General features: G+C 44.0%; 1 protein-coding gene across 1 annotated transcript in view; it reads right to left on the reverse strand.

Moving 5' to 3' along the window:
- Nucleotides 1-459: 459 nt before the first annotated feature.
- Nucleotides 460-25,820, reverse strand: part of LOC122788868 (kinesin family binding protein) — a 338,092-nt gene continuing 312,731 nt past the window's right edge. The window contains exon 7 of the mRNA XM_044055773.1: nucleotides 460-2,359. Coding sequence (XP_043911708.1) covers nucleotides 1,484-2,359 — 876 coding nt within the window. The 3' untranslated portion in view covers nucleotides 460-1,483. The remainder of the gene's footprint in view (nucleotides 2,360-25,820) is intronic.

Here is a 25,820-nt window from a genome sequence, read left to right on the forward strand (position 1 = left end):
CCAGATGTATAAAATAAAGGGGTAATCACTAAACCTACCCATTGCCTTAACTATAAACATATAGCACATGTACCGCTCATCATTGTAAAAAGAAATTGCAGATTCACTGACAAGAGGTAGTGCGTGGCCTGCATTAGTCAAACAGGCACTTTACCATGCAGGTCCAATTCTAAACCAGTATCCACCTTGACTAAACAGAAGAGATGTTCATTCAGGCCTACTTCTCACACCTGTCCATCCAACAACTCAGACTTACCATTTCATTTCAACTTAACTGGACAGGCACCACACATTTGTACTTTTAATTCTCTACACAAGTCAGTCTCGCCGCAAAATCTGAACTAGCACTGGAAACAGTTTCAGCACCAGAAATTCCAAGGGGAGCATTGTTGTGATTTGGACAGCAGTGAGAGACACCTGTTAAGATCAATATAAATCACACAATAATTCAGAGACACAAACTGTTATTAGTATTTACTCAGTAATGAAATGCATTATGTTTGCAATGAGTCACAGACAAGCAGGGGCTATCAGAGGTTCATATGAGCTGTATGTCATTAATGTTAAATCCATTTCATTTTCTGAAAACTGGGAGGACCAGAGAAGGATAGCATCCTATGCACTGCACAATTTCTGGATTAGTAGAGTTAACTACGATATACAATGACACTAGTGTACACATCAAGGCTATTTAAATAAGCCAGCTAACACAATATTTCCATGTTTAACACGAAGTGTATTAACTGGATGAAAAAAAATGTTATCCCTTCTATATAAATAAGAATTAATATGAACATGCCTAATGTACAAATACACAACTTAAAGGCATTAGAACTTGCTGTTATAATAGCACTGTGTCTAGAGATAGAAAACTGTTCTGCAACAGCACCTTTCGTCATGTCCTCATCTTACCTACAACCTGTATAACACCCCTATAGTAGTCTCTTCTTTCACTGCATTTTCTAGTCAGATTACTACTAGCCAGTTTTTCTGTTATATTATTGCAGCTGGGGGCCACTGTAAGGAGTGGGAATGAAGTAGTTTCTCAAAATCATCCACAATATGCAGAAGGAAAGGCCACAGAAGCAATGCATGAAGACTTATATGATTAGTGCACTACAAAACCTATCAGAAAGCAAATATGTAGCATTAATTCAGCTTTGTTTAATTGCTGGGCTGTCCTCACACTAGAAAAGAACAGTTTGGTCACACCTGAAGAACACAGCTAAGTGATACACTAATATACATTCTCTTAAAGCAAGGTCAGCAGGATATGTATCTGTCTAAAGCAGTGAGCATTTACATATTAATCAGCACACTTATGGCAGTGCTACCCCTAAATTTTATTACAAAGAGAAGTTTTCAGGTGTGTTTTTGGGTGGTCTGCTTCACATCTGTTCTTCGGACAGCTGGGACTTGAGATCTAAAGCTGAATAACAAACATGCTAAATGACCATCTCGTATTTCAGCACTACAGAGCAAGCTACGCCAGCAGTTTTCCTCGCATCCTCTCCATTTTTGTGGGAAGGAGCTGGACCATCTCATTGCTAAGTTCCAGCTCAGTTTCAACTGCCTTCACAGCTTCTGGGTGGTTCTCACAGTAGTCTACCACAAACTTGTAATTGTCTAGCGACTCCTGCATATTTTCTAACTGCTTCCTACCATCAGCAACAATCAGTTTGCCATACAAACGTGCAATATGAAACTTGGCCACAATAGCAGGACGCAGAACATCCTCTGTAAGTGTCTCAGGAAACTTCTTATCGGGACTTCTGAGCGTGTTTAGGAAGCGTTCATAGTATGTAATGGCTGACTGAGCAAGGAGGTTAATTTTCTTTATGATGTGAGCGTTCATCTCTTCGGTCTGTGTACTGGCAATTGCTACCTTCAAGTCCATCATTTCATAGAATGTGTCTGCAATTTCAAACTGAAGCTGTCGACAGATCAGAAGGTAGTATTGTTCATTCAGCTCTTTGCAGACTGGCTCCAGCATGTCGATGCGCCGCTTGTGCATTTTGCAGCATCGTTCGTAGTCTTCTTCAAAGAATGCAAGAGCCTTAAACAAGGCACTGTGATCTTGCAGAATTTCAATATGATCGGTCACATGACCATCCATTTGAAAGTACTCCTTGGCCTCCTGAACGTAATTCTGCCCCACCAGAAAGATCTCTCTTGCTTCACTGAAGTCTAAAGGATAGTAGCAACCCACTTTGCTTTCTACAGTTAAAATAGAGTCGCATGTATCACTTGATCCAAAAAGCACAACATTTTTCCTCCCCTTTTCATTTTCTTCCTCTTCTTTTTTCCGTTTTGCTTTAAGCTCCTCCTGTCTGTCTACATCCAATTGACCAATGTTGTCCTAAAAGACAAAGAAAATGCCTAAATTGCAGGTAATCTTTTACAATCCATACAGCATGGTTCAATGCTAAAATATTAAATTTCTTAAAAATGCTTTTACAGCTAAACTTTTTTAAATGTTTCTATATACATTTACGGATAAGCTATAATTATTTTATGACTGTAATCCAATGTTGTTACAATGTTAATTCTTGTCATTTCTATACAGACACAATAAAATGCTGGAAAGAAGTGACAGTAAAGTCGTGTTAGTACACGATTCTTCTTGAAAGAATTAAACACAGGCTCAGTCAGCTGCTGCCCACGGAAAAGTGGATGCCCAGACTGATCTTTTTGACAGTGGAGCATCTCTATGAGCCCATGAAGCAGCAGCAATGTGAGCGGTAGTAAACAGGGTGAACCAGGCCATAAGAGAGCGCACCATTCACTTTTTATTTTTCTGCATCAATTTATTTTTGAGATCCAGTAGACAGCCAAAAACAATGTACAACAAATGAGAAACCAACATACAATGAAATGCAACCTACAATGAAGTACTGGCCAACGCTCCATTACCAAAAGCATAAAAACTTAGGTTAGATGTAAGAACACACCTACTGTGAGTAAATGTAGAGAGAGAACAGTTCAAATCTTGAAAAAAAAAATCATTAAAGCTCGCCTCCCCTCAAAAGAAAATCTTCAACTCCCAACTACTTGACTGGAGTCTATCACACACAAGCAATCTTGATAAAGCCCTCCCCTCTGTTACAGAAAATGCACTCCCAATTCAAGAACTCGCTTATCTTAAAAGTCAACTTAGAGGCATCCACAGTGAATTTGACAAAGACCTCAAAACAAATGAAAAACAGATTTGTAGTAGAAATCCCTATGTACACTCAAATGCAAATATAAATCTTAGATATCCATGAAAATTGCAGAATCCCACTACTGAAATTACTCCAAGATTGACAACTTGCAAATCCAAAACTATACTGATCCCATTACAAAGAAAATTTTAGGCTACTCCAAGGGTCCAGAGTTCTCCTGTGATACACAGCTTTCACCACGTGAATCCACAAACTTCTTAGCAAGCTATTTCGCCACTCAGTATCTCCCACTCTTTATTCTTAATCCACCTCTCCCAATGCTCCACCTAAAAATTCTCTACACCAAAGATTTCATTATCTTCCCCCAACTTGCTATACAAACTTCTCATCAAAATCCCTACTAATAATATTTTTCCAGCTTACTTCACCTTTTTGCCATTTATCGTACACTTTTAACTGTCACATCATTCAGGTATTATCCATTTAGAAAAGAAGGATACAATAACCCTTTAAACAAAACTAATAATCTCTTCCATCCTAACATTACAGACCGATCGGTAACCTTTCTTTGCTTGCTAAATATTTGAACATCTCTCAAAAATGAGCAAAATCTAAAATTCATTAAAGAATTTGGGATCTTTTCTTCACACCAGCAGTTTTACAGCAGGATATAACACAATACATATATTGTTTTAACAAAATACAGATATTACTACTTGAGCATTTAATGACGTGAAGCCTCTGATTTAGGAGATTAATCATAAGTCCTCTACCAAATTCACAGCATTGTCAAACAATTTACCAACTACTTTACAAACAGTAACATTTACGCCCCATTTTTCTCTTAACCAACATATCCCTTTCCATCATGTGGTCTCCAGCGGTCTCAGTTTAGTCCTTATACTCTTACCTCTTACAGCAACAACCTCCCCTATGCATTTCCCAATGTAAACACAATTCTACACACTACAGACAACCTGAAAGGAAATCTCTCTCCAAGATTCAGAGCACACATTTACAGACCACGCTCTTACACACCAGATCCTAGTTTATGAGCTATAAACTTATAGTCTATTACTATAAAACAACTCCGTCGTCATTCAGAACCCGCATTTACAGACCAAGCTCTTACACACCATCTCCTACTTCATGAACCATAAACTTACAGTCTAGTACTATAAAACAACTCTGGTCACTGAGACCTGCCAAAACTTTAACTTTGCTCCTCCTTAGAAACAATGACTCTAACAACATTCCCAACATACTTGATGTCATAAAGCTCTGAACAACCTAAGAGCATTGCTTACAGACTAAATATTCTTCTTCCTGAAGCTTGCAAATCTATACTAAAGAATGCCTTGATCAACAAATTTGAATTTGTCCTTATCCTAATTACTCTTACAAACACATGCAATGCCTCTCACCTAGAAGAAACACTTGGCAAATTACGCAGATTCATCAGTCTAGCTGATTCCAGCATACATCAGTGCACCCTGACCTAATTATGTAACATGTTAATTCTCTTTGCCTAACTGACCCAATGTTCCTGTTCTGTTTCAGGTACAACCTAGGGATATAATGCAACACTCAGAAAATGAAAAATAAAATCTGTAGAGTAAGGTAGAAATAAACTTGTTTTAGAGTGTATGTCCAACAGGCTTATGATGATTAGGAAGAAATAAACAGTTACAGTGTACATAACACAGTTACTATAAAATTTAAACAGCATTCCAAATAATGGCCTTATATCATTATATGTGACTTAACAGTGGTGACAGAATAAAAGCAGAAAGGAAAGGGAGGAGTACTAGTGCCAAAAAATGCATAGTCATACCCTTCGGGAAAAACAAGGTTACCCCTAGCTACCATATAGGTGACAATCCACTGAGCACAGAAAAAGTCATCAGGGATCTGGGACCCAAGTTGACAGTAGTCTTTCGTTTGACACTCATGTTGCTAAAGTAGTTAGGAAAACCTTCTATATCGCCCACCTGATCATGAAGGGATTCACATCTAGATCAAGGGAGGTCATCGTCCCCCTGTACTCATCACTCATTAGACCTATGATTGAGTACAATGCCCCGTTCGGAATGTATCTGACCAGACACCTGATGCAGCTTGAAAGGCCCCAAAGTTCCTCACCAAAAGGATAAAGGGTCTCAAAAATATGTCTTATGCTGCCCGACTGAAAGAACTCCAGCTTTATTCAGTCTCATACCGCTTGCTCAGAGGTGACCTGTGCCTGACATACAAGGCCATGTCAAACCCAGATTTGATGAATATGCTTCACCTCAAAAATCTAGATCCCTCAGAACCACAAGGCGGAGACTTAAACCTTGACACGGTTATAAATAGAGCGTGCTGGAGGGACAGATTCATCACCCAGAGACTCCCTATGCTGTGGAACAAAATCCCGGTACATGTGAGGCAGAGCACCTCGCTGGCCTTGTTCAAGAGGAATCTTGACCAATGGATGGGAGATCGCAGATATACCCCAGGGATTACTTCAGTGTCACTGCTTGACAGAGGCACAGAAAAATGATAGGCATAGTTTTTATTCAAACTAAAGGGGTGGCGAAAGCCACATAACTATGGGCTAGGCTTATAAATGCCCTTGGGCAGATAGCCTAGTATGAACCTATGAACCTAAACGGTGGCGGGAGTAGTGCAGAGGATGACAGGAGGAGTAAAGAGGAAGGCGATTAGAGGGAGAAAGGACTGAGGAATAGGGAGAAGTTGAGTAGGAGTAGTGGTATTTGGACCCTCTGAGATATTAAGTTTTGTACTAGGATGATGGTCTGAGTAAAGCTAGTTAGTATTCTACAAAATATGCAAATTCATCAAACCAGATAATTCCAGAAAATATCACTAGTCCCCAATTAACAATGCCCGCATTTTTGGCCATGTAACCTGGACTGAAACACCAAAGGCGGAGGTGTGTCCATATTCATTAAGGATATCCACACCTCCAGGCTAGTTGCTCAGCATAATGCATCCGAGGTTATCCAAGTGCAACTAACTCTGGCAAAACTGCAATCCAAATTGTAGCTTGCTACAGATCCCCCACCATGCCCCAGGATTCCCGCTCCTCTTTTCTTGATGTACTGGAAAATATTAGGGTTCAAACAAACACCCTAATAATCGGCGATTTCAACTACCCCACCATTAACTGGGAAAACTAATCGTGTACCAACTCCTTAGCTCAATGCTTTCTGGAATTCATAAACTCCAATGGCCTAGATCAACTTATCCTCACCCCCACCAGGGGCAACAATATCCTAGACCTAGTCATTACCAGCATGAGTGACCGGTGTTCCACATCTGAAGTCAACTCCTCATTGGTCCGATCCGACCATAAGCTTATCACCCTTGATATCCACATCTCGCTCCCACTCCCCATTAAGGAAACAACAGTAAAAAATTTCTCCAAAGCCAACTTCATGCTACCCATGCAGATGGACAATACAGTTACAACTGCTGAATCCTACACAAATGCACTCTATAAACACTTACACGAGTGCATGGATCATGCTATCCCAAAACAGAACCAAGACGCTATTCTCCAAAAAAGGAAGCCAATCTGGTGGTCCCCTGCCATAAACAAACTATGCAACAGAAGGAAGAAACTGTTGCAAAAGAGAGTAAAATCCCATGAGTGGAGGAGCTCCCTGGTCAGCCTCAGTAAGAAGGTGAGATCCCTTACAAGATCCTCCAAAGCTAGCTACGAAAACAAAATAGTCACTAAATCCAAGGACAACCACAAAGCATTCTATAGCTATGTCAAGAATCTAGATGGCAACAACCAGATCTGCTCTGAGTTACAGCACAAAGGCATGAAAATTACAGAACCAACTGATATTGCCAATATCCTGGCAGATAGATTCAGTGCTAACTTTAGCCCTCCTCTCACCCCCTAAAGGGCCCATATCTATACAGGAAGAATGCAGTGTCCCTGTAATCACAACTACGCAAGTAAAAGCTGCACATTCTAAAGCCAAAAACACAGCATCCATGGGACCGGACAACATCCCAGGCTGCATTTTACACGAACTTCAGAACGAACTGGCTCCCCACTTAAGCACAATGTTCAATAATAGCCTCGCATCAGGCTTTGTGTCCATTGAATGGCGCACAGCAACAGTTATCCCACTCCACAAAGGGGGAGCCACCGCTGATCCCGTGAAGTATCAACCTATTAGCCTGACGAGCCTGGTCTGCAAGGCCATGGAACGTATCATCATGGAACTCAAACAAAGACATTGGTAACCTCCAAACTCTGGATCCCACCCAGTTCGGGTTTGTGAAAGGCAGATCATGCCTCCTGAACCTGATCGACTTCTTTGAGGCAGTCACCACAGCCGTGGATGAGGGTAAGGTGGTTCACACAGCCTATCTTGACCTCGCCAAGGCTTTCAACACCATCCCCCAATTCTGGAATTATAGCTAAACTCACTATACTGGGTATAAATCCCCACGTCACAAGATAGGTTGCCAACTGGCTCGGTGACAGAACCCACACTGTAAAAGTTGCAGACTCCAAATCTGACCTCAAAGCAGTGATAAGTGGAGTACCACAGGGTTCAGTCCTGGGACCTCTCCTGTTTGGTATCTACTTCTCTGAAGTACAGGCTAACACAGAAGGCCTCTGGCTAACGAAGTTCGCAGATGACTTGCAAACTAGGAGCCATAGTCAAGTCCCCAAATAATGTGGACATCCTACAGAAGGGCCTCACTGAGACAGATGCCTGGTGTCAGAGTCATGGCCTCAAGCTCAACGCCAAAAAGTGCAGTGTCATCCCCTTTGGTAAAAACTCTGTACCCATGAATTACCACATAGGCAGCAATCTACTTAACACCGAATGCGTGATAAGAGACCTTGGGACCCAGGTGGACAGTAGTCTCTCCTTTCATAGTCACATTGCCACAGTAGTCAGGAAGTCCTACGTGGCACACCTCATCATAAAAGGGTTCTCATCCAGGAAAAGAGAGGTCATTGTTCCATTCTACTCATCACTCATTAGACCCATTATAGAGTACAACGCCCCTTTTGGAATGTACCTCACAAGACATCTGCAGCAGCTGGAAAGGCCACAGAAGTACCTCACAAAGAGGATTACTGGCCTCAAACAAATGCCCTACACTGACTGCTTCAAAAAACTCCAGCTTTACTCCGTAGCTTATCGCCTACTCCGGGGTGATCTCTGCCTAACTTATAAAGCTATGTCAAACCCAGCGCTGTTGGACATACTACACCTAAAGAAATCCCAATCCCTTCGAGCTACATGCTCTAGGGACCTAAACCTGGTCACCACAATAAACAGGACACGCTGGAGGGATAGATTCCTTTCCCAGAGACTTCCTACACTCTGGAACAAACTACCCATCTATGCCAAGCAAAGTTTATTAACACTCTTCAAGAAAAATCTTGATGAGTGGTTGGGAAATAGGAAATACACCCAGGGATCACTTCTGTCTCTCTGCTGGACAGTGGCACAGGAAAATAACTTTCTTGGATGGCATAAGCTATGGTACCTTGCCGGCTGGGCTTACGTAGGCCCTTGGGCCGATAGCCTAGTACCTACCTATGAACCTATGAAATCTGCTACTTTTCTCTTTTTTTAAAGCCTGTGCCCATTATGAAACATGTCACGTTTCACAAATTCCCTACAGCATTTTCTCAGATATCAGAAATCTTTTTCCCCTGCTCTAACACCCAACAATCACAGAGTACAAAGAGTTCAATGGAGGTAAATGGGAACATAGCAATAACAGTAGGCAAGCAGTCATGAGGACCATTACATTCTTAGCCATAGAGGCCTTTAAGTAGACAATTAAAAGTTTGTGCCTCCCTTTCCAAGCATTTAACAGGGGTGTTCCTGAGACATTTGCTAACTCACTTCTCGCCTGGGACCTTGGCTAATTCACTTCTCGCCTGGGACCTTGGCTAACTCACTTCTCGCCTGGAACCTTGGCTAATTCACTTCTCGTCTGGGACCTTGGCTAATTCACTTCTCGCCTGGGACCTTGGCTAACTCACTTCTCGCCTGGGACCTTGGCTAATTCACTTCTCGCCTGGGACCTTGGCTAATTCACTTCTCGCCTGGGACCTTGACTAATTCACTTCTCGCCTGGGACCTTGACTAATTCACTTCTCACCTGGGACCTTGGCTAATTCACTTCTCGCCTGGGACCTTGGCTAATTCACTTCTCGCCTGGGACCTTGGCTAATTCACTTCTCGCCTGGGACCTTGGCTAACTCACTTCTCGTCTGGGACCTTGGCTAACTCACTTCTCGTCTGGGACCTTGGCTAACTCACTTCTCGTCTGGGACCTTGGCTAACTCACTTCTCTCGTTTTCTATCCTACATCTTTCACGCCTCACCTAGTCTATTCTCGCTACTCTTCTCTGAACAACTCTTTTCGCATAACTTTTCCTTTTTCCTCCTAGTCCAGCCTTTGCACTGAACTATTTGTTTCACCTTAATTCATTAATGTTCTATTTGATGCACATTCTGTACTTCACTTGGAACTGTACACACTCATGCACTTTATCCTTCTGTCAGAAGACCTGCCCATTGTATTTGTACAAAGTAACCTATACAACAAATGGGTAAACTTATGTGCACGTATTTAATCTTCTGGAGAAAGACAAATTCACGCAACTGTATTAGGTTCATCAAAAATGCTCAATGGAGTGGGATTTATTTATACTTCTGCTTGAGAATGGATGCTTTCCTCAGATTCTCAATTCGTATTGGAGTTGAAATTGCTTAATAAAAGTATTAAAGCTGCTAATTTGACAGGATTTTTGGCAAAAAAGATTTATGTCCAATGACTAGTTATGGAAGAAATATACTGTGTAGTGATGGAAGAATATTTTGTGGGCAATGCTTCAGTGGCATAGAGGAATGCTTAGGACCCAGATAAGCCAGGGTCATGCAAACAGACTTGGGAGACTAAGAGCACCAAGAAAGATTGACATACTTATGGGAGGTTTACGTGGATTACTCTTTAAGCCCTATGGAGGTTAGGACTTGGAGCAATTGCTAGTTTAGGTGTGTGTGATGGCCAAAGAGACAGGGCTGCCTCGGGAACCAGAGGGGACATGTCCTTACAGACCATGCCTGACTGCCCGCTTAGTTTCACAAGTACATCACCACCACACAGGGAAGTAGGGCCTAAGAAAAAAACCTGGCATGCAGGACAGCACATGATGCTGCTGGCTGCTACCTCTGTTTCCATCTCTTCTTCCCTTCTTAATGGGCCTCTGGCCACTATTACTGGAGAAAAAAGAACTTTACTGGCAATTGACTTCAAATGCTAGTATGTGGCTGGGCTTAAATGAACAAACTTCAATAAGCTGTTTATTAAAAATAAAAGCACTGCAAAGATAAACATTGTGGATGTGTTACAAAATGTACTACAAAAATCTGTTTTACACAATGGATATTTTAAAATTTAAGACTGTTTTATACAAAAAAAGATTTTTCAAAAATGCTTTTAATTATGTTTTCCACTGACTATTGTTTTGCATGCAACTAAGGTGCTGCCTCTTTAAATTTGTTGTACAAGGTCAGGAGGTTTGAAGTCATGTGACAAGACCAGGTTATGTTATGTAAGCAGCTTTTAAATGTTGATGAACTTATCTGAAGAAGTTTTTACTAATAAATTGAAAGCGTTCATCATAAAATGTTTTAGGAGTACTTTAAAGTACACATGGATGACCTCGGAGCTTACAGTCGGAGTCTCTGCAGACCTCCACTTTTTTTCTTTATATATGGCACTTTGCAGGGAGCACGGGAGAGAAAATGAAGGTAACAAAAGTGCTTTGGAGGGAGGAAAAAAGTGATTTGTTGGACTAAGTGAAAGGCAAAACATCAGAAAGGACAGATTTTACTAAAGATAGCTTGGGTGTTGCACTGGCAAAATACACTTTCAGAAACAGAGGTAAAGTATGGAAAAACGTAAGCCAATATTTATCAAATGCTCAACTTGTTATGAAAGAAAGAGCAAAAGTTGTGGAAATTGTAGCAACCAGGTATATAACTGGCAGTGATGTGGAGAACAGTGTTTGTGGGCCATAATTACTTACAACTTAAGGAACCATTACTGGTGCAAGATGAGTGAACATGAAAGACTGAAACTTAAGCTGTCAATCCCTGCAACATTAAAGGTATTTCTGAATGGAAACACATTAGTGTTCATCAATTCCGATGAAAAGACTGAGGAAATAGATTATCAGCGAGATTGACACAGTTAAAAGTGGAGCAAATAGGAAAGACGACAATTAATTTGAGAAGCACTGATGCAGCCAGGAAAAGTACAGTTGTGTACACTTACCATAAATGTAGATGTTTGAGTGTATTCACTGTTGCAGTCATCACATTTGGGTTATCCCTGTCAGGGTAGCCCTCGGTCGGCCCGAATACCAGAGGCTAAGTATTTCTATGTTGGCTGCTGTCACTTAAGGAAGGCAGCCAACGGCATTATATCAGTTTTTCTTGCCCTAACCTGTCAGGAGACCTCAAGTGGGAGCCAGGTTCTGGTGGAGGAACCCCACTAGTAGAAACTAAACACCAATATGTCCCTTGTAAGGAAAGAGAAGAAAGAAGAGGGGGGTGGAGGGAGGGAGGGAAACCAGGACTGCAACAGTGAATACACTCAAACATCTACATTTATGGTAAGTGTACACAACTGTACTATGTTCTTTGTGTGTCACTGTTGCAGTCATCACATTTGGGCTGATTTCCAAAGCTGAGGAAATGGGTTGAGGCAGTCAAGGAAACTAGGGGCTGGCTAGGATGGCCTGCAAGACTGCAGAGGCAAACCCTGCCCTGGATTTGGAGAAGACATGGAGGTGGTAATGTTTGGTAAAGGTGTGAACAGATGTCCAGGTGGCAGCCTCCGGGATGTCCCTGGTGGGGACTCCTCTGAGGAAAGCTGCAGAGGTGGAGGCTGCTCTGGTGGAGTGAGTCTTGACCCTCTTGGGGGGAGGCTTTCCGTGTTGCTTGTAGCAGAAATGGATGCAGTGTGCTTATCCATTTGGAAATCATTTGTTTGGAGATGGCTTTGCCCTCTGTCCCTGCAGCAAAGCTAACCAGCAATTGATCAGACTTTCTGAAGGATTTAGTCCTGTCTAGATGGAATCTGAGCTGTCTGTGCACATCTAGGGAGTGCAGGATCCTTTCCCCCTTATTCTGTGGGTTAGGGAAAAAGGTGGGCAAATGAATGGATTGGTTGAAAGCCACACTGGACACCACCTTGGGCATGAAGGATGGGATAAGTCCTGAGGGATACCCTGTCAGCATGCAAGATGATGAAGGGTTTCACAGCCATGAGTACTTGCAGCTCGGAGACCCTTCTGGCTGAAGTGATGGCCAGAAGGAAAGCCGTCTTCCAGGAGATAAAGTTTAGCTCTGCTGAAGAGGCTGGTTCACAGGGAGCAGGGGGAGCTTTTCCAACACAAAGTTAAGGTCCCAAGCTGGGGTTGGTGTTCTTCTGGGTGGCCTCAAGTTGCTAGCTCCTCTTAAGAACTGTTCGATTAGAGGGTGTGAGAAAAGTGGTTGCTCAATGGGGAAATGAGCAGAGATAGCAGAGGCATGAATTTTAATAGAGGAAAAAGAGAGACCACTGTGTAGCAGGTCAGCTAAGTAATCCAGGATAAGAGGGAGGGAGGGCTGTGCCATATTGGCTCCCTTAGCCTGAATCCATGTGCAGAACCTTTTCCATTTGCCAACATAAGACTTTCTAGTGCTGGGGTGTCTGGCCTCACGTATAACATCTAGTACCTGTTTAGTCTTTACTGAGGCTGGCAGATTGGTCGGGGGTTAGGGAATAAGCAAAGCTGCCAAATTGAGGGTCTGCAATTGGGGATGCATGAATTCTTCCCTCCGGGTCAGGAGGGTTGGAATCTGAGTGAGATGCCATGGTGGCAGTGGGGGCTGGCTGTGCAGCAGTGGGTACCAGTGCTGGCAAGGTCAGTCTGGAGCAATAAGAATTGCCCTTGGTTTTTCCTCCTTTATTTTGAGCAGTACCCTGGGGATGAGAGGTAGTGGAGGAAAGGCAAAAACCAACAGACTGACCCGGGGAAGGACACGGCATCCACTTTCCAAGCCAAGCAGTGATGCTCCCTGGTGCAGAACTTGTTGAGCAGATGGTTGGTGTGGGAGGCAGAGGTCGACCTTCGGGGTGCCCCATTTCTGAGTTATTAGGGTGATGGTTCTTTTGTCAAGCGGCCACTCGTGTGGGTCCAGAAGACTTCTGCTTAAGTGGTCTGCCAGAGAGTTTTGACAATCTGGTAGGAATTGTGCTAACAGGTGGAGTTGCATGGCAGAGGCTGTGTGCCAAAGGGTCATGGCCAGCCTGCATAGAGGGTAGAAGTGAGTCCCTCCCTGCTTGTTGATATACCACATCACAGTGGTGTTGTCTGTTTTGATCAGGAGAGCCCCTGGGGAGAAAAGGGGCTTGAAAGCTGTCAAGGCGTGCTGGACAGCTATCATCTCTTTTTGGTTACTGTGCAGATGGATTTGCTGTGGGCTCCACTGTCCCTGTATGCACTTGCCGTCCAGGTGTGCACCCTAGGCATAGTCTGATGCATCTGTGGTGAGGGTCTGGGCAGCGGGGGGTGGTGAGAAAGGTAGTCCCTTGTTGTGGGAGCATGCTGCTGCCCACCAAAGAAAATATTTTCTGAGGCAAGGTATCATGGGTATAAGTGTCTCCAGGTCTTGAGAGTGTTGCACCAAAGGCTTTTTAGGTACCACTGAAGTTTCCTCATATGCAGTCTGGCATATGGAATGAGTAGAATGCAAGATGCCATGAACCCCAGAGCTTGCAGGATTTTTCTTGCAGATAACTGGGGTCCGGTGGCTAATTGAGAGAAGCAGGCTGTCAGGAAAGTTTGCTTTTCTGGTGTAAGGAATGTCATCTAGGATGCCGTGTCCAGGCTTGCTCCCAGGAATATAATCCTTTGGGTAGGTACCTGTTTGTATTTCTTTTCGTTGATTGTGTAACCCTAGGGAGGTTAGTAGGGACTTGACAAATGCCAGGTGCTTGAGCAGCTTTTCTCGACTGTCTGCCTGAATTAGGCAGTCGTCTAAGTATGTGTCGTCTTCTTCTTATTTCGGTTGCTCCCGTTAGAGATCACCACAGCAGATCAACTGTTTCCATTTCTTCCTGTCCTCTGCATCTTGCTCTGTCACACCAACCACCTGCATGTCCTCTCTCACCACATCCATAAACCTGATCTTAGGCCTTCCTCTTTTCCTGAACCTGGCAGCTTCCTCCTTAGCATCTTTTTCCCAATATACTCTGGATCCCTCCTCAGCACATGTCCAAACCAATGTAATCTTGCCTCTATGGCTTTGTCTCCAAACCTTCCAACCTGGGCTGAACCTCTAATATACTTATTCCTAATCCTGTCCATCCTCGTCACACCCAGTGCAAATCTTAACATCTTCAACTCTGCCACGTCAAGCTCTGACTCCTACCTTTTTGTCAATGCCACTGTCTCCAACCCATATAACATAGCTGGTCTCACTACCCTCTTGTAGACCTTCCCTTTCACTCTTACTGGTACTTGTCTGTCACAAATAACTCCTGACACTCTTCTCCACCCTGCCTGTATTCTCTTCTTCACCTCTCTTCCACACTCACCATTACTCTGAACTGTTGATCCCAAGTACTTAAAAGTACAGTTTTGTACCTACCATAAATGTAGATGTTAGAGGGCTATTACAGCTGCAGTAATTACATATGGGTTTTCAGCCGGCAGGCGGTCCCTCGGTCGGCCGAATTCCAAAGTCTTGGTCCGGCGTCGGTTGTTGTCGCGTACTCTTCTGATGTCAGGAAGGCTAGAGTATAAAAGACACAGCCGACGCCATCTTCTTCAGTCTTTCTTGCCCCAGATGTCAAGTGCCCCCAAAAGGAAGGCAATACATAAATTAGTGTAATACACAAAAGTAAGCAAATAAAACATAGCAGGATAACCCAGTCAGCAGGTATGAATAGTTATTCAAACCCCAAGGTCTTACCAAGTGGGGAAGGAGGGTGGGAAACCTGTACTGCAGCTGTAATAGCCCTCGAACATCTACATTTATGGTAGGTACAAAACTGTACTATGTTCATCGTGCATTACAGCTGCAGTAATTACATATGGGTAGAATCTCAAAGCTATGCATAGGGTGGTAGGTACTATCTGGAACTGGGTTGAGCTAGAATGCCCTGCAAAACTGCAGTAGCAAAGCCTGCTCTTGTTCTGGAGTATAAAGGCAGATGGTAGTGCTTTGTGAAGGTATGTACAGAACTCCAAGTGGCTGCCTCCAAGATATCTTTAGTAGGCACTCCTCTGAGGAAGGCTGTAGAGGTGGCTGTGGCCCTAGTGGAGTGTGATCTGATACCAGTAGGTACGAGCTTTCCATGATAGGAATAACAAAAGCGTATGCAGTGACCAATCCACTTGGAAATGGTCTGTTTAGTTACAGGTTTCCCTTGACCCCCCACAGCATAGGAAACTAGGAGTTGATCTGATTTTCTGAAGGATTTGGTTCTGTCCAAGTAGTAACGTAGCTGCCTATGGATGCCTAAAGAATGAAGCAGCCTTTCCCCTTTGTTTTGAGGTTTAGGGTAGAAGGTAGGAAGGTGTATGGCCTGGTTTAAGGCTACCCTAGATACCACTTTAGGCATAAAGGAAGGGTTGGTACGCAGGGAAACCCTGTCCTGATGGAATATGAGGAATGGCTGCACCGCCATGAGGGCCTGTAACTCAGATACCCTACGAGCTGAAGTGATGGCCAGGAGAAAAGCTGTTTTCCAGGACAAATATTGTAATTCTGCTGAAGCAGCTGGTTCAAAGGGAGGCAATGTCAATTTTTCCAGTACATAGTTAAGGTCCCAAGCTGGCACTGGTTGTTTCCTTGGAGGTCTTATGTTCTTAGCCCCTCTGAGGAACTGTAGCAGGAGTGGATGTGAGAATAAAGGAGGATCCATATTGAATTCTGCAGAGATTGCTGAGGCATGTATCTTGATTGAGGAAAATGAAAGTCCCTTGCTCAAAAGTTCAGCTAGGTACTGTAAAATCTGAGGCAGGTTTAATTTTCTAGGATCCTGCCCTCGTTCTTCATTCCAACAGCAAAACCGCTTCCATTTTGCAGAGTAAGCTTTTCTTGTAGATGGTCTTCTGGCCTCCAAAATGACATCCTGCACTTCTTTGGAGAGTAGTGTCTGATGTGATGTTAAGGAATTTTCCATGCAGCTAGGCTGAGAGTTTTCAGCTGACTGTGTAGGGTTTTGAAATTGTGCTGCGTCAGCAGTAGAGGTATTAGAGGCAGGGGCCACGGAGGAGTGTGTGTTAGGCTCCTCAAGAGTGGATACCAATGTTGTCTCGGCCAGTCTGGAGCAATCAGTATCATCCTCGGCTTGTCTATTCTTACTTTCAAAAGCACCTTGGGCAGTAGAGGTAGTGGTGGGAATGCATAAACTGACCAAGTTGTCCATGTGAATGAAAGGGCGTCCACTTTCCAGGCCTTTGGGTGGAAGGTCCTTGAGCAAAACCTTTTTAATTGATGATTTTTGTGGGAGGCAAAAAGGTCTATGTCTGGCCTTCCCCACGCTTGAACAATCTCTGTGAATACGTGTGGATGTAGCTTCCATTCGTGAGGGTCTGTCATATGCCTGCTCAGAGTGTCTGCCAGTGTGTTTTCCATTCCTGGCAGGTACTGAGCCTGAAGTTCCATTTGTCTTTCCAGAGCTAGGTTCCAAAGAGTCATGGTTAGTCTGCACAAGGGGTATGAATGAGTTCCTCCTTGTTTGTTTATGTACCACATTACTGTGGTGTTGTCTGTTCTTATGAGCAGCTGTCCTGGAAGTAGGAATTCTCTGAACGCTGAGATTGCATTTATTACTGCCAGCATTTCTTTTGATTGATGTGAAGGTGCTTTTCTGTTTGGGGCCATCTGCCTTGAATGCACCTGTCCTTCATGTCTTGCTCCCAGGCGTAATCTGAGGCGTCTGTGGTTATGACTTGTGTAGCTTGAGGCTTGCAGAATGGGAGGCCTTTGTTTACTTGGCATGCTTGGGCCCACCATATGAATTCCTTTTGAAGACAGGGAATTATTGGAATCTCCACTTCAAGCTGTGACTGTGTTGAGACCATAGATTTTTAGGTACCATTGAAGTTTCCTCATGTGCAGCTTTGCGCATGGGATTAGAAGAATGCAAGATGCCATGAATCCCAGAGCCTGCAGGATTTTCCTTGCAGTAAGCCTGGTACTCTATGCAAGCATTTTGAAGTAATGAGATAGTTGCCCTTGTTTTTCTGTTGTAAGGTAAGCCATCTGGGTGTTTGTGTCCAAGTTGGCACCCAGGAAGGTTATTTTCTGAGAGGGTGTTAGCTTTGATTTCTCCTTGTTGATGGTGTATCCCAGAGAAAGCAGTAAGCGTGTCACATATGCCAGATGTTTTAGAAGTACGTGTTTGCTGTCCGCTTGGATCAGGCAGTCGTCCAGATAAGGGTAAATTTGTATCCCTTGAAGTCTGCAGTATGCAATCACTGATGCCAGGCACTTGGTGAATACTCTGGGCGCAGTAGATAAGCCAAAGGGCAATGCAGAGAATTGATAGTGGTTTGAACCTGCAAGAAATCTGAGGTATCTTCTGCAACTTTGTCTGATTGGGACATGCAGGTATGCCTCCTTGAGGTCCAATGTTACCAGCCAAAACCCCTTGCCCAGCATGGGAAGGAGTTGCTGTAATGTGAGTATCTTGAATTTTGGTACGAGAAGAAATGTGTTTAGAATGGATAAGTCCAGAATGGGTCTCCAGTCGCTTCCTTTTCTTGGCACCAGAAAAAGCCTTGAATAAAAACCTTGTGCTTGTTGGTGCGTAGGTACCTTTTGTATAGCCCTCATGTTTAGGAGCTTTGCGATTTGTAGTTGTGCCTCTACCCTTTGATTTTGTGGTAGGTTTGGCATGCCTCTCATTTTTGGAAGAGTGTGAAAATGAAATTTGTAGCCTCTGTTTATTATGTCCAGAATCCATTTGTCTGTTGTGACAATATGCCAATTGTTTGCAAATAGTGCCAGTTTTCCTCCCAAAGGTGCTGCCAGTTGAATTTTGCTTGGCATGGAAATGAGGGAGTCATTGAGTCTGTTTTCTGTACTGCTGTGCACTGTCGTCACCACCTCTTGGTGTTGGTGATTGCCATTGTCTGCCTCTGTAGGACCCTTGGGGTTGTCCTCTGCCCCTTCCGCGTCTGTATCTGCCTCTTTGGGTCTTGTCAGTGGTTGGAAAGGACCAGTTTTTTGACGGCCAATTCCTGCTGAACCTTGGTGGCTGAACCTGTAAGAAAGCTTTGACAGTTTGCATAGATTTTGCTTTTTCTTCCATTTTACGTAATATATCCTCAGCATTAGCACCAAAAAGAACATCCTTATGTAAAGGTGCATCCAGAATTTTTGCTTTCACCTGGTCTGGAAGATTTTGTTCCCTTAACCATGCATGTCTGCGAATGACTGCTCGGCGGCCGATCTGCTGGAGGCCTCTAGGGCATCATAACCACATTGTAAGGTGTGCTTGCCCACTTGTTCAGCACTATGCATCATATCCTGCAACTCTTTCAAATCTGGTTGTTCAGGCTGTGACATTTTGGTTTTTAATTGTGATAACAGAAATTGTTGATATTTAATCATATGAAACTGGCAGTTTAAGGCCCTCATGGCAAGGGTGGCGAGGTGTAAACCTTCTTACCCCACCTTTCTAGAGATCTAGATTCCCTTTCCGCAGGTAGTGGATTCTTGGCCGTGGAAGCCTTAATTCCTTTAGGGCCTTGAGAAATAGTTTCAGGGTCTGCATTATGACCTTTGTAGAGGAACTGATGAGAATTAGGTACTCTGTAATACCTATCCGGCTTAACTGGTGCAGGAGGCAGAGAATCAGGATTAAGACAGGCCTCCGAGTAGACATCATCCAATACCTCCAAAACAGGGGGAATAGCCAAAGGTCTATGCTGAGGTAACCAGAGAAATTCCCTAAGCCTTTTCTTGGAGTCTGAAAAGTCTTGGCCTTCCCAGTGGAAGTGCTCTCTCAAGGAGTGTAAAGTTTCCCCAAAGGAAAAATTCTCAGGGGGGATACAGAAGGAATAGACTGCTCTGCATCCAAATCCTCGAAAGGTGAATAAGAGTGTTCTTCAGCATCAGAATGTTCTGATAAAATGGATTCTTGGTCAGGAGGAGGAGAATCCTCCTCTACTCTGGGTCTCTTGTCCGGAGGGGCCTGGGAGCCTCTGATAAGAGTGATAAGGTCTTCAGCCATTTTAAGCATGTGCTTCTTAGGCGTAGGCCCAGGTCTTGGGCCTTGTGTAGCAGGCCTAGAAAGTTGCTTGGCTGATTTGGCTTTAGTGAAGGCCTTGATAGAGAAAGATGATGAAGGCCTAAATACACCATGGGTGGATGTAGATCTATCCACATTGGTAGGTACGGTATGAGCAGGGGCTTCGGTTGTAGTTTGGGAAAGGACCGAAGAACCAGCGGTCTCAGGCACAGAAGACCCCGCCGAGGGAGTGTCGTCGGTAGTCAGGGACTGCAAAGGCGTCTCACTGAGAACCGACCCACGTGGAGCTTGTTTCGGCGTGGTGTCGGTGGAGACCGCAGCTCTCGACTGACGGTCCTTTTCTTTGCGTTTTCTGGACATAGCGGTAGTCGGAGTATCCGACGACATTTTATAATTAAACGCTTTACCAAAATAGTGCTGGGCGAACTCCGCCCGACGCTTGATAGTGCGTTTATTGAAGGTAGCACAAAAGCGGCAGCCCGAGACGTCGTGGTCTGGGCCCAAACAAGGTATGCAAAGGGAATGGAAATCCTTATGCGGTATTTGCTTCCCACAAGAAATACAATTATTAACTTTTTCTGACATCGGTCTGAGGCAAGAAAAGATTCCCCGGGTACTTAGCTTTAATGAAGACTTGGTTCTAAATTTTTCGTAATTCAGGAGCTGGCCGACCGGCACTTGCGAACTGCTTCTGCTTCGGGCACCGCACGGCAAAAAAGACTGAAGAAGATGGCGTCGGCTGTGTCTTTTATACTCTAGCCTTCCTGACGTCAGAAGAGTACACGACAACAACCGACGCCGGACCAAGACTTTGGAATTCGGCCGACCGAGGGACCGCCTGCCGGCTGAAAACCCATATGTAATTACTGCAGCTGTAATGCACGATGAACATCTCATCCACCTTCGCCACCTCTACTCCCTGCATCATCACCATTCCTCTATCCTCCCTCTCATTCACACACATATATTCTGTCTTAATCCTGCTGACCTTCATTCCTCTTCTCTCTAGAGCACATCTCCACCTCTCCAGGGCCTCCTCCACCTGTTCCCTACTCTCACTACAGATCACAATGTCATCTGCAAACATCATAGTCCATGGGGACTCCTGTCTGATCTCGTCTGTCTACCTGTCCATCACCATTACAAATAAGAAAGGGCTCAGAGCTGATCCTTGATGTAATCCCACCTCCACCTTACACGCATCAGTCACTCCCACCACAGACTTCACCGCTGTCACACTACCCCCATACATATCCTGTACCACTCTAACATTCCCGACTTCCTCATACAATACCACAACTCCTCTCTAGGCACCCTGTCATATGCTTTCTCTAAATCCATGAAGACACAATGCAACTCCTTCTGACCTTCTCTGTACTTCTCCATCAACACTCTGAGCAAACAACGCATCTGTAGTGCTCTTTCCTGGCATGAAACATACTGCTGATCACTAATCATCACCTCCCTTCTTAACCTAGCTTCCACTACTCTTTTCCATAACTTCATGCTGTGACTGATCAGTTTAATCCCTCTGTAGTTACTACAGCTCTGCACATCACCCTTATTCTTAAAAATCTGTGCCAAAACACTTTCTCCATTCCTCAGGCATCCTCTCACTTTCCAAGATTTCATTAAACAATCTAGTTAAAAACTCCACTGCCATTTCACGTAAACACCTCCATGCTTCCACAGGTTTGTCATCTGGACCAACAGCCTTTCCGTTCTTCATCCTCTTCATAGCCATCCTTACTTCCTCCTTGCTAATCAACTGCACTTCATGATTCACTATCCGCACATCATCCAACCTTCTCTCCCTCTCATTCTCTTCATTCATCAACCCCTCAAAGTACTCTTTCCATCTGCTCAACACACACTCCTCACTTGTGAGTACATTTCCCTCATTATCCTTTATCACCCTTACCTGCTGCACATCTTTACTAGCTCGGTCCCTCTGTCTAGCCAATCGGTACAGGTCCTTTTCTCCCTCCTTAGTGTCCAACCTTTTATACAACTCTTCATATGCCTTATCCTTAGCCTTTGCCACCTCTCTCTTTGCCATGCACCTCATCTCCTTATACTCTTGTCTACTTTCTTCTTCTCTTTGACAATCCCACTTCTTCTTCGCCAACCTCTTTCTCTGTATACTCTCCTGTACTCCTTCGTTCCACCACCAGGTCTCCTTGTCCTCCTTCCTCTTTCCAGATGTCACACCAAGCACCTTTCTAGCCATCTCTCTTACTAGCTCTGTTGTAGTTACCCAGCTATTCGGTAACTCTTCACTGCCACCCAGTGCCTGTCTTAACTCTTCCCTAAACATCACCTCACAATTACCCTTTTTCAAGTATGTGTTGTTGTGTCTCTCGGCTTTTCCCGGTTAGGGGTCGCCACAGCGGAACTCCGGTCCGCTAATGATTGGCAGTAGATTTTTACGTTCCGAGTTGCCGGCCCTGACGCACAACCTTCAATGAAGGTACGCCCATTCACGCATGTCTCCACACAGAAGACACTTTAGCTGAGAATCGAACAGGATGTCTTTACTGTGAGGCGACAATGCTACCGCAGCACCACCACCGCAGTATGGGTAAATCTGGATATTCCTTTGTCTGCAAAAGGCAATGGCCGGAGCCAGACATTTTGTGAAAACTCTTGGAGTAGTAGATAAGCAAAAAGGAAGTGCAGAGATCCTGCCCTGAAATGGAGATATTTCCTGCATGATTCCCTGATAAGAATGTGGAGGTAGGCCTCTTTTAGGTCTAGGGTGGCTAGCCAAGCATCCTTGGAGAGCATGGGCAGCAGCAGCTGCTAGAGGGTGAGCATTTTGAATTTTGGTATCACCAGAAAGGTGTTTAGAATGGATAGATCGAGGATGCGGTGCCAGGTGCCCTCTTTTCTGGGTACCAGAAAAAGTCTGGAGTAGAAACCTTGGCCTTTCTGTTCTGCAGGAACATGATCTATTGCCCTCAGAGAAAGCAGGGAAAGAACTTGCTTTTGCGCCTCTGCCCACTGGTTTGGAGGTAGATATGTGAACCCTTTGGAGATGGAAGTGTGTGAAAAGAAAATTTGTATCCCTGGGACACTATGTTGAGAACCTAGTGGTCGTTGGTAATGGTGGCCCAGATGCTTGCGTGAAAGGAGAGTTTTCCTCCTAGGGGTAGGTGAAGGTGGACAGAGGGAGGTGGTGGGGGAGGAGAGTCATTGTGAGTTCTTACCATAAGGGGGTGGCTTAGAACTCCCTGTTTTTGAAGTGGAGGAAGTCCACTGTTTAGATCTCTGCATTCCCTGTGACTGTTGTCTGGGGGTCTGCTTCCTCGGGGTCAGGGCTGAACTGACCGGGTGGGGAGCAGAAAAGGAAGAGTGCTTGGAGGGGCAATGCCTGCTGAACCTGGGTGGCCGGACCTGTAGGAAGTCCTTAACTGTCTGCATTGATTTTGCTTTTTCTTTCATCTTTTTTTAAGACCTCTTCTGCCTTAGTGCTAAACAAGTTGTCTTTGCGCAAGGAGGCATCCAACAATTTAGATTTAACATGGTCTGGCAAGGGCTGTTCCTTAAGCCATGCAGGTTTTCTAAGGACAGACCTGGTGACTGCTGCCCTGCAAGAAGCTTCTAGGGCATCAAAACCACAGTGCAAGGTGTGTTTGGTTACTTGACCTACACAATGCATTAACTCTTTAGATTCTGCACAAGCAGGAAAGGAAGACATTTTTTGTTTGAGGAGTTCCAGGGTATGCTGCTGAAATTTCAGCATATGGAACTGGCAATGTAGTGCTCTGATAGCAGGAGTAGCATAGGTGCATACTTTTTTACCCCATCTGTCTAGTGCGAGGGAATCCCTACCTGAAGGGGTGGGATTCTTAGCAGATGTTGCTTTAATTCCTTTAGGCCTTTGAGAAATTACCTCAGGGTCAGCAGTAGGATTTTAAAAAGAAATTTGTGCGAGTCAAGGACTCTAATACCGGTCTGGTTTTCTGGGTGCAGGAGAGTACGTGTCAGGAGTCAAACTGGATTCCAGGAAAACATCTTCCACAACATCCAGGACTGGGGGGAATGGCCAGGGGTCTGTGTGCTGTGTAAGATCTAAGAATTTCAGAGTCTCTTTTTAGACTGAGGGTAGTCCTGACTTTCCCACTGGAAATGCTCCCTTAAGGTATGAAGGGTTTCCCCAAAGGAAAAATCCTCTGGGGGAGAGGCTGAAGGAATGGAATCCTCTGCATCAGAATTCTCATAAGCAGAAGGGGTTGCATGTCTTCATATTCAGATGCATCACAGTCATCAGACTCCTGTTCAGACAAAACTACAGGGGGCAGATCTTTCTTTTGGAAGGGGTAGCTTGGCTTCTCCTGATCAGCATGATAAGGTATTCCATCATTGTAAGCATTTGAGACTGAGGCAAAGAAGCAGGTGCCTGAGATTGGGTCATCAGTTTCTTGGGTGCGGTTTGTACCCTAGGCCTAAGAAACTCTGTAGTTTTCAAAAGAATGGTAGACGCGAAAGAAGTCGATTTGTGTTGAGAATTCGTAGTGCGAAGGACGTCCTCGGAAGCCGGTGCCTGCTCAGTGGCTCTGGACCCATCCAAGGGAGAGACAACCGCAGGATCCTTAGTCGAAGAAGAGTTTTGCGGCATACTGGACTTCGAAAGGGTCTTGGTAGCGGCCTGCGAATCCACAAAAGCGGGCATCAGGGGCTGTGAAAGCACCTCACTGAGGACCGGAAAACTGACGAATAGCTTAATGCAAGCGTCGTCGGTAGGTCTGGACTCGTGCGGTCTGTCTCTCTCTTTATCTTTACGTTTTTTCAGAAGAGATGTTGTCGGATGGCTTACCAAAGCCATATTGGAATTCGAGGACTGTAAGCGAAAATATCTAGCTACAATAAGAGCCCGGCGATGTATAGTTCTGGTGTTGAACAAAGCTCAGAAGTGACAGTGGGGTATGTCGTGGTCTGGGCCTAAGCAAGTGACGAAGTAAGAATGAAAGTCTCGGTGCGGTATTTGCTTTCCACAGGCGAGACAATTGATAACTTTTTCTGACATCGGTTAGTGCAAGAAAAAAAGATCCCCAATGGGGTACATGGCTTTAGAAGACTTCAGCTTCAATTCGGAAGACGAAACCCAGGTAGCGGCCAACCGGCACTTGTGCAAACTGCTTCTGCTTCAGGCTCCTCGATAAGAAAGACTGATGTAATGGCGTTGTCTGCCTTACTTTAAACTACTGATGACCTGACGTTAGTCCTGAAGCGACAGCAACAGATGCAGAAATACTAAGCCTCTGGTATTCAGGCCGGCCGAGGGCTACCCTGGCAGGGATAACCCAAATGTGATGACTGCAACAGTGAAACATGAAGAACATGTGGAGGATGTCTAGAAAGAAAAAAAGCCGAAAAGTCTGCCTTGTTTGTTAAAGTGATACCTGGTACAAGATGGTTAGAAGACTGAGAACAGCAAGATGAAATAATATGTCAAAAGTTAAAATAATGTGTACTCTGGAGTACTAGGATTACAAGACAAAGAGGCACACATCATTAGCGTGCAAAAAGTTTATTTAAGATAGCCCCTGTCCTATATGAATCACAGATCAACATTTCTTTCCTGGTGGATCAAAAGAGGTGAAGTTTACTGGCTGCAGTACTCTGAATTAAGACTGTTCAGCAAAAAGACAAATGATCAAGTCTCAAGCTGGAGTCTACAAAAGTTATTTTATTATTATAAAGTGCACTACAAGACAAATTTTCTTCTAAAAGACCATTTCATAAGACATGATTCCAGTACGAGTAAGGTGAGATTTTCAAGTAGCAGAGTTTAGCCATGAATTAACAAGTTTCACAGAAATTTGGCAATGGATAAAAGGTTGCAATTCAATATTATTTAAAGGGAAAAATGTACGTTAGCCCCACATCAGAAGGATTAGGATAGCATTTGAGGGAAGCTTAACTAAGAGCGTCTAAGTATACTATAATTTGAAAGGACAATTAACTCACCTGTAAAGAGCATTTCAACACTGAAGGCAATTTCTTACTCTCCCTTTTTTTTCTCACTGCTAATAATTCAGTTTAAAATGCAATATTTGTAGGAGTGATAAGCAAAACAAAAGAATAACTATAAAAGTAAAGAAGTGCTAAACCACAAAAGACATTTCTTTCAAATCATAGTCAATTACTTTAGTATAAACATTTTTCAGTCATTATTCAGAAAAAAAAGTTTTATGGTGTAAATAATGCAGCAATGCCAGGATCCTGTGGCCAATGTATTAAGAATGTACATATGCCTCAGCAAATAAAGGAATTAAAGGCTTACTGTGTGAGCATGAATATGAAGACAAGAGAGGAATATGGTTACAT

The sequence above is a fragment of the Protopterus annectens genome, chromosome 14.part0 (assembly GCF_019279795.1).
Source record: "Protopterus annectens isolate FY-2018-M chromosome 14.part0, PAN1.0, whole genome shotgun sequence".
NCBI classification, from domain to species: Eukaryota; Metazoa; Chordata; order Ceratodontiformes; family Protopteridae; genus Protopterus; species Protopterus annectens.